The 12,846-nt window shown below is 45.1% G+C and overlaps 1 protein-coding gene across 1 annotated transcript in view; it reads right to left on the reverse strand.

Annotated features, from left to right (window-relative positions):
- The window catches only part of TTL (tubulin tyrosine ligase), a 30,175-nt gene that overhangs the window by 16,812 nt on the left and 517 nt on the right, over window positions 1-12,846 (reverse strand). The window contains exons 2-3 of the mRNA XM_084776899.1: window positions 10,433-10,511; window positions 310-542 (exon numbers count right to left, since the gene is read on the reverse strand). Coding sequence (XP_084633025.1) covers window positions 310-542; window positions 10,433-10,511 — 312 coding nt within the window. The remainder of the gene's footprint in view (window positions 1-309; window positions 543-10,432; window positions 10,512-12,846) is intronic.

Raw genomic sequence — 12,846 nt, forward strand, 5'->3', positions numbered from 1 at the left:
TGTCTGATTTTGAGGATTCCGAGAGAAGTCATTCATCTAACTATATCAGTAAGTGCCGGTGAAACGGCTCGGTGGGTAAAGGTGCTTGCTGCCAAGCCTAATGAACTGAGTTCAATTCCTGGGACCCACATGGCAGAAGAAGAGACCAACTCCCAAAGGAAGTGCTCTGACCTCCATGTCTACGCGTCCCGCCCTCCAAGTCCCGCCCTCCAAACAAAGAAATGGAGCATCACTGAAACCTAATGTGTCACTGAACGATGCTCAAGAGGATCTTACAAGTGACAAGAGAGAATAACCATGGCAACTTACCTTTGGCACCAGCAGACGACTTTGCAATCCAAACATTGCCTTCCCCATCCTCTTTCTTCCTGTTATAAGAAGCCAGGAAGAATCCCCTCTCATCTGTCCTGGAGTTACTGACCGGAAGCTGGATGCCATTCTGCGCTGGAGCGACTGGTGTCTTGAGGTTATTTGGATAGATCACATAGGATTCTGGGAACCACGTGCAGGACTCAGACAGCTCTGGACTGGTCTTGACTAGCCTAGCAGATGACAGAAGGTCAGGCTCTGTTCCTAGTGAGCTGTCACCTTGCTCAGAAAGGTCACTGCTTTCCCCCAAAAGCTTTTTCTAGAAGCTAAGACCCAGTCTGGTTTCTTTTCACTCTGAGCCTCCAAGGACAGGCCTCTAATGCACCACGCTGTCTGGTGTGAGTCCAAAGCCATGCCCTGGTGTATTCAAAGGCTCGTGGTGGACTGGGAGTGTAGGGCCCTGCGCCATGCTCAGCACCATATAAGCCAGACTTGGCGGTGCATGCCTGTAATCCTAGTGTTTGAGGGGTAGAAGAAGAAGGGCCAGAAGTTCCAGGTCTGGGGGCTGGAGAGATGGCTCAGCGGTTAAGAGCACTGACTGTTATTCCAGAGGTCTCCCAGCAACCTCATGGTGGCTCACAACCATCTATAATGTGATTTAATGTGCACTGTATACATAATAAATAAATCTTAAAAAAAAAAAAGGTCCAAGTCTGGATACCAACATGAACTGTAAGAGACCCTGGATCAAAACCAACAACAAACCAGCAACCACAAAACTTACAAGGCTCAGAATTAACTCTTTTTAAATGTATCTCTATTTAAAAAACTCTATATAACCCTAAGCTGACACCCTTCAACCAATATGTTATAGTAGCTAGATCCAAATAAAAAAGGGGGCAGACCTTTAATTGGGAGGCAGAAGCAGGTGGATCTCTACAGTAAAAGACCTACCTGGTGTACACTGGGGGAAAAGTAAAAAAAAAGAAAAAAATCTGAGTAACTAGCAAAAATAGTATCTTGGTCTGGTTGGAAAAAAAATTTAGGGGAAACTTCTTAGTGTACTTAGCTGTTCAATCTAAATCATTCAGACACTATTTTAAGTCCTTTATATCTTGATTTTAGCTCAGGCTGTTTTCCTGACAGAAAAGAAAGAACTCTTCCAGTGGGGCACAGGACAGGAACAGACCACAGAAAATGCCTTCTGCCTCCCGGAATGACAGACACCACAGAAGATAAGGTCAGGCCCGGGGCATGGCACATAAACACAATGGCTTCCCACCACACCAGCTCTTCTGTCACACAGGCCTCCCAGAAGCTGCCCCTCCCGCCTCTCCTGTCTAGAACAGAACTGCTCATGTGAGCCCTAAATTAAGAGTTCTCTGTAAAACCCAGTCGAGCAAATAGCAAAAACAACAACATCGTTTTTAACTAAGATTTAAAATGAAATGGCTGGGGAGACGGCTCAGTTGGGAAAGAGCTTGCTGTGCAGGCAGCAGCGTGCTGTGATGTGCACTTGTGACCACAGAGCCGGGGGAGTGGCAGACACATAGTTCCTGGGGCCTGCTGGCCAGCCAGCTTAGCTTACTGTCTCAAAAAAAAAAAAAAAAAAAAATTTAAGACAGCATTTCTCTGTGCAGCCCTGGCTGTCCTAGAACTCGCTCTGTAGACAAGGTTGGCCTTGAACTCACAGATCCACCTGGCTCTACCTCTGAAGCACTGGGATTAAAGGTATCCGCCTCCACATCCAGAAAAAAAATTTTTTTAAAGGTGGACAGTACCTAGGTTATTCTTTGGCCTCAATACACATACTCAGCCGGGCGTGGTGGTGCACGCCTTTAATCGTAGCACTCGGGAGGCAGAGGCAGGTGGATCGCTGTGAGTTCGAGGCCAGCCTGGTCTACAAAGCGAGTCAAGGACAGCCAAGGCTACACAGAGAAACCCTGTCTCAAAAAACCAAAAAAAACAAACAAACAAACAAAAAACCCCAAAAAAACCACATACTCATCAGCAACACACAGCATGTGCACATACTCACACAATCACACATGCACACATTCACACACACACTCACGCACACTCACACATTCATACAATTGGAATAAAACCATTTTAACAACAAGCAGGATTTGAAAGTTTCTTCGGCCCAAAGAGACTAAGAAGTATAAATCCACAAACTTCTAGCTCCCTGCACATCCAGCTCTGCACCACTGTGCCATAAGGTCATCACGGGTCACGTGCAACCATTGAACATTTGAATGATGGTAAGATTCAGGAAGCACACTGTAAACTATATCCAAATTTAATCAAGAAACCACTGTAATAACATTATTCCAGTAAGTACAACTTTATTGATTTAGCAAGATGGCATTTCCGTTATTACTGTATCCCTACATTTAGGTAACACCCCGGTGCTATTTCTAGGCGTGCACACAAAAGCACCACTGTTCTATCTAGGGACAACGGATTAATTCAGCTCAAGCAATGCTTTTTCTATGCACAGATGAAATGTTATGTGCTCATTATACAACGAACAGAGCTAGCAAGATACACCATGAGCGGCATCTAAGGCAGTATGTGAGTATTTCTCTAGCTTAAAAAATAAATATCGGTGCTGGAAAGATGGCTCAGGGGTTAAGAGCACTGGCTATTCTTGCAGAGGACCTGGGTTCAGTTCTCAGTACCCACATGGTGGCTCAGAACCATCTGGAACTCCAGTTCCAGGGATCTGACACTCTCTTTTGGTCTCCTTGGGCACTGCATGCATGCAATATACGTACACATGCAGGGAAAACACTCATTCACAGAAAATAATAATAATAATAATAATAATAATAATAATAATAATAATAATAATAATGTAAACATTGGCAATTTAAAAATATAAAACAAAGGTGTACTATTAAGAAATTGAAAGAGAAACATGGGAGCCAAGAAAATGTCCTGGGGAGTAAAGAGAAAAATGAATAGGTAAGAGAAATAACTAGAAAAGATATGACACAAATTCACAATCAGTGTTAACTGCTCTGGTCATAGCACAGAAAAATGCAAAAGCAGTCTGTCTGGTAAAGGCAACATTTTCAGCAATGATTATTTGATAAGCAGTTTTTCCTCCACAGTCAAGAAAGAACCAATGATATTAGTGGTTGAGATCATAAATACCTAAGCAAAACATTCTTTTAAAAATATTTATTTACTATATTTAAGTGTATCTCTGTCTGTCTGTCTGTCTGTCTGTGCACATGTGAGTGCGTGTGCTAGTGGAGGGCACAGGATCTCCTGGAGGTGAAGCTTAGAGCGGCCGTGAGCTGCCCTGTGGGTACTGGCAAGCTGACTTACATCCCCTGGAAGGGCAGTGTGCACTCTTAACCACTGAACCATCTCTCCAATCCTTGAACAAAAACATTCTTAAAAATATCCCCCTTCCAGTGCAGAGGACAGAACCCAGGGACTCCCGCATCCAGGAAAGCCATCTATACCTGAGCCACACATCCCCTGGCCTGCCAACAGCTTTTTAAGAGGACCTAAACTTTTAACTTCAGTCTGTTATAAAATAGCTATCACAGAAAAACGAAAGCCATTGTACATGAACAGATGATAAAATAAATTACTTTAAGGGGAAAAAAAAAACCTGAAAAGATATCGTGCTGGCGAATTTTATGTCAACTGGACACAAGCTAGAGTCATCTGAGAGGTGGGAACCTCAAACTGAGAGGATGCAGCCATGACAAGATCTGGCAGAAGGGCATTTTCTTAATTAGTGATTGATAGGAAGGGACCAGCCCATGTGGTGGTGCCACTCCTGGGCGCGTGGTGCTGGGCTCTATATAAAAAGCAGGCTGAGCAAGCCATGAGGAGCGAGCCCATAAGCAGCCCCCTCCATGGCCTCTGCATCAGCTCCTGCCTCCAGGTCTCTGCCCTGTTCGGGTTTCTGTCCTGACTTTCTTCTATGATGGACTAGGAAGTGGAAGGTGGAAACATAAGCCAAGCAAACCCTTTCCCCTCCAAGTTGCTTTTGGTCATGGTGTTTCATCATAGCAATAACAACCCTAACTAAGACAGATATTTCTCAGGTTTTATAGTTAAGCCCCATGTAGCCATTGGCTACAAACTCTAATGTCAAAAATGAACTGAAGAAATTAAAAATATTAAAGTTTTCCTTAACCTTGGCTAAGTAATGACATAAGCAGATGCTGCCCAGTTAATGCTTTGGGGAAGCTCATATGGAAAAACAGTGTCCAAGTTCAGCCTGAGTCAGTGATCTTCAACCTTCTTAACGCTGCAGTCCTTCAATACCGTTCCTTAGATATCTGCATTAGCAGACATGCAGGATTTCTGATATGCGACTCCCCAGGGGATTGAGACCCACAGGTTGAAAAATGCTGGCCTAAACAATGCTGAACTCACGGTGTAGGCATCTTTTAATATTTTTCATCTGTCAAAGATTATCGTTGACATGTACAGAATTCCTCTCTGTCATAACAGACAGAGCTTCAACTCCGATGGGTTAACTGTGGATCTGCTGGGAAGCTAACGTTTCCCTTCTCACTCCATTGCACCACATGGCACATACTGGAAACAGTTGCTTCCCTGCACCTGATGATGCAAACTGGAAACATTTGTCTTCTAGGTTTTCTGAGGCCCACTCTATAAAAAGTATCATGGCTACAGCTGCCCAAATGGCTTAGTATACACTTGCAAAAGTCATGCCATGATGAATCACCAATTCAGGAAACAGAAAAAAAGAAAAAAAATTCAAACAGAAGACAAAGAAGTTGGTGAGTGTCTTCTGCTGATGCTCTCTGATGGAGAGATGAAAACATTTTCCTGTATTAGCTCCAATTCACTTTTTCTGAAGTAGAAATACTTGCCAAGTTATTATTTTCACCCAGTAAACAATTATTTCATCAGTATTCATAGATTTTTAAATGGCAATGTTATACAAAATCTCATATATATTCATATTAAACCCACATGGGCTAAATTTACAGCGCAAAGGAGGAAAAAGGACTTTATGATCTACCCAAACATGTATGATAATTTGTGTTCCAATTTCATAACACATTAGTAATCATGATTTTACATATTTTTATCATGTAACAAAATGCAGAAGGTTTATTTGTAATGATGTTGTAAATGTTGGCTAAATAAACTAAAAGAACTGAAAAGACATCAAAAGTAACTATAAAGTTACTTTTCAGTATGTTCAGTACCGCCTTTAAGTCCAATATTAAGATAAAGAGATGAGAGCGGGGTATGGTGGTGCACACCTTTAATCCCAGCGCTTGGGAGGCAGAGGCAGGTGGATCGCTGTGAGTTCAAGGCCAGCCTGATCTATAGAGAGAGTCCAGGAAGCTAGGGCTACACAGAGAAACCGTGTCTCGAAAAACAAAACAAAACAAAACAAACAAACAAACAAACAAAAAGAGCTGACACATAGTTGGAATTTAGTGTGGACATAAGTTTTTAAATTTTTGCTTCAAGCTCAAATCAATCTTTCTCAAAAAGTGAATCCACTTTGCCAATGTGCATATGAATTTTAAAGGAAAGGTTCGATTGATGATCCAATTATTTTTAAAAAAACTTTACATATGTTGGAATAATTTGGGTACAGAAATCTTTTTTGTTTGTTTGTTTGTTGTGTGTGTGTGTGTTTGTGTGTGTGTGTGTGTGTGTGTGTGTGTGTGTGTGAGTCTCATGTAACCCAGGCTGGCCTCCTTGGGATTTTGTTGTGCCTAGTAGGCGAGCCACATCCCCAGCCCTATTTTCACCCATAGTTTGGTTTGGTTTGGCTTTGGTTTTTCAAGACAGGGTTTCTCTGTGTTAGCCTTGGCTGTCCTGGACTTGCTTTGTAGACCAGGCTAGCCTCAAACTCACAGTGGTCCATCTGCCTCTGCCTCCCAAGTGCTGGGATTAAAGGCGTGCGCCACCACGCCCGGCTTTCACTCACAGTTTTACAAAGTCTAAATTCTAAAATCCTAAAGGATTTCCTGTGAAAATGTAATCTCTGAACTAAGGCATGCTACATATTTAAAATACACATCCGATTTTGAAGACTCAATGAAAAAAACCCCCAGTATAATTTGTTTATATATTAATAGCATTTCAAAAAGACAATATATTTTAGGTGTAGGGGTTTTTGCTGGGCTACTTTTTTTGTAATACTGGGGATCGAACCTAAAGCTTTGCACACTAAAAGAAAGTGTTCTACCAATAAACTACACCCTTACTCCCACTATCTTAATTGGGGGTGTCTATTGCTGTGATGAAACATCATAACCAAAAGCATCATGGGAGGGTAGGGTTTGCTTCACTCACAGTTCCAAAGAACAATCCATCATCAAAAGCAGTGAGGGCAGGAACTCAAGCAGGGCAGGAACCTGGATGCAGGAGCTGATGCAGAGGCCGTGGAGGGGAGCTGCTTACTGGCTTGCTCCTTATGGCTTTGCTCAGCCTGCTTTCTTACAGAACCCAGGACCACCAGGCCAGGGATGGAGCCACCCACAATGGGCTGGGCTCTTCCCCAACCGACCACTAATTAAGAAAATGCCTTACAGCTAGAATTTATGGAGGCATTTTCTCCATTGAGGTTTCTGCCTCTCAGATAACTCTAGCTTATGTCGAGTTAACGTAAAACTATCCAGCACACCCATATTTTGGATGTATCTGTTTAAATAAAATAGACTGACTTGATGGCACCCTGCTCTTTGCACTTGCTGTTTTAGGTCTAAAATTACACATGTGGTGAGCATCCTATTTCTGTTGGGCAGTGCTGGTTCGTAAGATGACCTAGGTCTGGAAGCCCTAACTAGCAGTCCAGAGCCAAGGGCTCAGCTCCCAGGACGTCCTTTGCATTTCTTCCTTTAAGTTTGAGAGGCAAGTGTGCAACTGTAGGTTTATGCACACCTGCAAGGGAGTAACGCTCAGAAGAGAAAAATGAAAGCCCTGCCAGGCGATAAAAGTCCTTTAAGTGCTCTGCGGCTGTGGCCACGGGCTCTCCATGAGTTTCTGGTACTCCGTTAAGTGACAGGAAGAAAGATCAGGTTGCCCAGGGCCCAGTACAGAACCCCATCAAGGCTCCGGGGAGCCCTCTCAGGCACGCTGGTCCTACTGCTCTGTTTGTACAGTCCTGGCTCAACACGAACCTCTGTGGCTTAGGAATGTAGAGCTGGCTGCCCCATACCTCGGGTGCCACTGCAATCCACAAAATGAGGGCGATCACATTTCTAACTCTCAAGGGTCCCTTTAAGCCATATACAATCACAGAGGAGACACACAGGGCAAAAGGGAGCCAGGGCCTCCTAGAACTGCCACAGCGCCCTGCAGAACACTTACAGGGCAATGGAAGCTGCTGCTGCTGGTGACAAGAGTCACCCAGCACACAACAGTCATGTCACCATTTATAAGATGCCATTGCAGATAGTGTCCCACATTACTGTGGGTCAAAGACTCGGTATTTTCACCCCGTCTAAACCCATTTTGCAAATGGGACACTGGGAATCAATGTGGTGCTGTCCAAGGTAATAGAACTGGTTGTGACCCCAGCCCAGTGTTCTCTCTGACTCACCACAGCTGCTGAGTAAGCACACATGCAAAGCACTGTTATTTTTATAGCATCCTCTGCTTCCTACTTATAAAAGCAAAATTCTACTTTTGTCTTTATGACTCTGTGTGGGTATGCTCACATTCAAATGAGTGTAGCTGCCCACAGTGGCCTGATGTGGCTGTCAGATGCCCTGGAGCTGGTCAGAGGCAGTTGGGAGCTGTGTCACATGCCTGGGGATCGGAACCCAGGTCCTCCGGAAGAGCAGTATGTGTGCTCTTAACTACTGAGCCATCTCTCTAGCTCTGGCCACTTACATTTCTAAACACAAAAAGAATACATCAACAAAGACTTTAGGAAGCCTCGCTCTTGTTTAGGAACTGCTGCTAAATCATAAAAACCCATCCCAGAGAAGTGGGAGAATTACCACAACCAGCACATCCAAAGAAAAACAAAGACGCTACCAGAAGCACCCAGCCACATTAGGGAGTAAAAGAGCACTTTTTATTTTATTTATTATTATTACTTTTTTTTTTTTTTTGTGCATTGAATCCAAAGTCCTAGCCTTAGCGGCTCTTTACCTGAAGGCTATTTGACTAGTCACACATGCTTATGAACTGCAGAGAAAGAATCCAGGAGGCCTACTATAATCCTGGCCTTAGGGACCAGACTGAGAGCTTCCATATGAAAATGATGGTGATAGTTGCAGTCAGGTCGTTGCTACTGTTACACGTGCAGAGAAAAAGTTAAAGCATAAGCACCCACAAGGTACCTGGTCCTTGTGCTGTGTCCACTCATATAGGTCACCTGGGTTAATCCTCCTAATTGCTTTATGAGTTGGGTATTGGGGCTTAGATGGATGAAAAGACCTGCCCACTACTCAGATGCTTCAAAGAGCCAAAGTTAACCCCAAGCTGTTGACTCTGGATCTCAGACACTGTATACTACTCAAATCTACCTTTAATACTGAGCTCGTGATACCTAGCCATACCGCGATGGCTCAGAGATGGGCGAGGGCAAATGTTGCCGGATATTTGATTTCAGTGCGATCCCTGAGATTGTGAACTGTAAGAACCTGTCATTGATCTCTTAGTGCCCCCTGAGATGGAACTGTAAATCCCTTTTTCTTTTTTTTTAAATATTTATTTATTTATTATTATATATACAGTGCTCTGCCTACATGTACATCTGCAGCCCAGAAGAAGGCATCAGATCACGTTATAGATGGTTGTGAGCCACCCATGTGGTTGCTGGGAATTGAACTCATGACCTCTGGAAGAGCAGTAAGTACCCTTAACTGCTGAAGCCATCTCTCCAGCCCTAATCCCTGTTTCTTGTGTTGAGCCCTAACATACCTTTAGCCAAAGAACTTTGTTTATTGTAAACAGGTGATTACGGTGTGGTTCAGCCAGCCCTAGCACACACCTTTAATCCAAGAGCTATGTGTACACAGGATTTAATAAAGTTAACCCTAGGTCAAGAGGCAGAGCAAGAAACCAGCTGACAGGGATTAAAGAGTAGGAGGGACTTTGAGTTGAGGAGTATTTAAGACAGTGTGTAGAAGTAGAGGGGGTCTTTGGTGCTTTTAGCTCTTGGGCTTTACTCTTGGGATTTTAGCTCTGTAGCTCTTGAACGCGTCAGCTCCTTGGCCTTTGGCTTTTTGGGTCTTGAGCTAGCAAGCCTCTGGCCTTGGGTTTCTTTGGCCTTTTCCTCCTGGGCTGTCAGCTGAGCTAGTGAGTCTTTTGGGCTTTCTCCATTGGGACATGAACTGAGTAGGAAGGTCAGCTGGGTGCTTTCTCTGCCTCTCTGAGCTAGCAGGGTTTTCACCACAGCATCTGGTTCCTGAGTCCTTCCTCGTAAAACAGAATGATCTGGGATCTTCAATTAACAAACAACAGAGATGATTGTACTGCACTCCGTCTGAACATCTTCTCGGGGACCGCTAGCTGCTTGACAGCCTTCTAAGGAAGGCTTGCATACCATTCTCTGGGGACCAGAAATGCCTAGCAACTTATCCACATCCCCCGCCCACCCTGCCCCCCTTTCCTCACAATTAGAGAGGATGGAAAAGTTTCTAGGCGGGCAAAAGCCAAGAAAGAGTGGAACTGCTCCTGACTGACACTACAGCAGCTCAGTCCCTCTGCTTCAAGATGTGATAACCAGGAGGTGTCATCCATGTCACGGCTCCAGGGTAAAGACTTCAGCTAAAGCCACTGCTTTGCTTGGCTCCTAACTCACCCTGCCCGACTCTACCCACTTCACTTTCAGATGGGTTTGCCTTGAAAGTCTTCCTAGAAGTCACTTAACACTAGAACCCCCTTCCTGAGAGTCAGGCTTTGCTTCTAGGGAGCCTCACCTAGGAGACAGACAGCCTTTATTAAGCGATACCCAGCAGCGCACCTTAAACCGTAATCAAAGCGACCCGAAGGAGGCCACAGCCCTGATATCTATTGGCTTTTTAAACAGTAAAGGTTCCCTTTTTCCTTGCAATAGTCCCTTGTCTCGGCCTAAGTGCTTCAGGATGAAAGCTAAAACCGTTTACATAAAACGCCCAAAATGGAGGTTTTCGGGAACACTTACTTCACTAAAGAAGCTTTGCGGCACAGTTTGTCCGCCCCCCGGTAGTAATTCACCAGCTGTGCCAGCCCAGGCTCGTGACCTGCAAGGAGAGAAGAGGCTCAGAAGGAGAACAGAACAGGTGGGGAGTGACAATGCCAGCAGCAGTGTGCAGAACAGATGTGTCACACCACACTTCCCTTTCTGTCATTTCAGGCTGCTTGTCAAACATGGAATACTTCATGTTTCTGTGTCCCACGGTCCCTTTTCCTCTCAGTATCCTGCTCTTAGTACTGAAACATTAATACTGACGTGCAGGTCAGCTATGACGTGGCTTTTCTTGTTAGGAAGGCATTGGGTATTTTCTATCTCGGTCCCGCTTGGTCGTTACACAGTCCTCTCTGGGCTTAGCACACATAGGCTTGTAATCTGTTGAGCAAGGCTACCTGAATTTAGCCACACATCCATCCCCCATGCGCTTTTTCCAAACATCAAAGTCGGCAGCAGAATGTGGCACATCTGCCTCTGGAAGCTTCTAGAAGCCACTAAGAAGTGAAAGAAGGCAGCGGAAAGGCCATGGGACAGTATCAGAAGCCCTGAGAACAACGTTGCACTGTCCCACAAGGAAACATGGCAGTAGCTCTTACTACAGCCAGAGGCTTGGAGTGTGGCTCAGTGGTGCAATGCATCCTCTCTCACATGGGGCCTTGGCTTCAGTCCCCAGCACCACACATGATTAAATAAAGATAAACAATGAGAAATACAACAAAGATACATTTTATGAAAAAAATTTATCTCCTAACAAAATGCTTTACATTTCTAGTAGCAAAAAAAAAAAGTAAGAGTTTAAATTGAGACTTTGAGTTGGGTGTCAGAGGCAACAACAGTTACTCCAACTATGGCACTCAACCAAACCAGAACTTTGAGACATTATCTGGTTTTCACAGTCTCCCTGGGGAAGACAAATCCAATTCACCATTGACCTAGTACCTTCCCATTGGGCCCGGCCTTCCAGTGCCTGAACCCAACTCTGTCCTTTCTCCTTGGGGTTTACACACCCCACTTTAGCATTTTGGCTAGAGGATGCATCTGTCTTTTCCATAGAAATGAAACGTCTGCTGACCATCTGCTCAACATATGGGTCTTAGGGCTGGGGTCCCAAAGCTTCCTCTTCGTCATCACACCAGCAGGGCCAACTCCCCCCTGCCCCAGCCCGAGACGAGCCTTTTCGTGCGTCTTCAGTATCAAGGTTCTACCTAAGCTCTCACCATCTGCTACTGCTATGTGGCAAGAAGGAGCCAGTAAGGCAGGAAGGGAAGTGACAGCACTTCCCTGTACTTTCAGGGAAGTTAGTTTTGTGGGATTCTCTTTGCTGAGCCCTTCCGGAGGAATCTGGCTAACACAAGGGCATCAGTTTCCAAGCACACTTTCTATTCTGAGATTTCCCGAGGCTTCTAACAAACCACTCCGTGGATTCACCAGGCTAGAGTATTAACTTGTATGATGATGAAACGTTGTCCCTGAACTATTTCAGTAAGGTTAAGTCTTAACGCACTCCATTCTGCAAGCCAGCATACCTCGGGACGGCTATCATGTCACCCAAATGCCCTAGGCAAGCCTGCCAAACAGCCAGTTAATTTCGAACGACCTGTTTTCAGTCTAGTCTCATCCATCTCTGACCACACCTATTTCTGAAAACCTGTCCCTTCTCCGGAACATGGGACATTACTCCGGGGTGTTCTCTAAGGTAGAGATGCCTCTTCTTCCATCTCTCTCCCCTTCTGTCCTTGGAATACAAACGACCATATTGCCTCCGACCCCGGCTGCCACTCCCCCCCCCCTCCCGTGAGTTTCTGTAAAAGAACCAGCTACCCAGAGAGAGGCAGGCCCTCCTCAGATGAGTGTGCGGTGAGGGGACCATGAGACCAGGCTCAAGTCGGTGGGGTGCTAGTTGAACCCATCTGGACAACTTCTTGATTACGTCATTAAAAGGGAGTTGCTGTCCCTTCCTACAGGAGAGTATACGAATAAAGTGGTACCAAGCCAGCTTCGTCCATGTACATAAGGAGAGCAAAGGTCACCCAAGCTCGTGTAAAAACCATCCCTAGATGCACAGTTGTAAAACACACTTTTCGTGCAGCTAACGGAAAGGTCTGAAACGGAACACCATCTCCTATCCCCACCCCCAACCCCGCCCCAAGCTTCCCTAGAAGCTACTGCTCTGGGGAATTCAGTGAGTTTATCCCAAATTTCCCTGCCGGTTCATCTGGGCCTCTGGGTAGCATATGCCTCTAGGGTTTCAACAGCAACATCCCCTCCACGCCCACACCACACAGGGCGGAATCCTCCGTGACGGAAAGCTGCAAGATGCCTGCAGCGGGCCCAGGCCCACACTCCAGGGTACAGGGCTAGGTCACTGTGAGCAGACAAGGCAACTG

The sequence above is a fragment of the Acomys minous genome (assembly GCF_964271855.1).
Source record: "Acomys minous genome assembly, chromosome: 3".
Taxonomy (NCBI): domain Eukaryota; kingdom Metazoa; phylum Chordata; class Mammalia; order Rodentia; family Muridae; genus Acomys; species Acomys minous.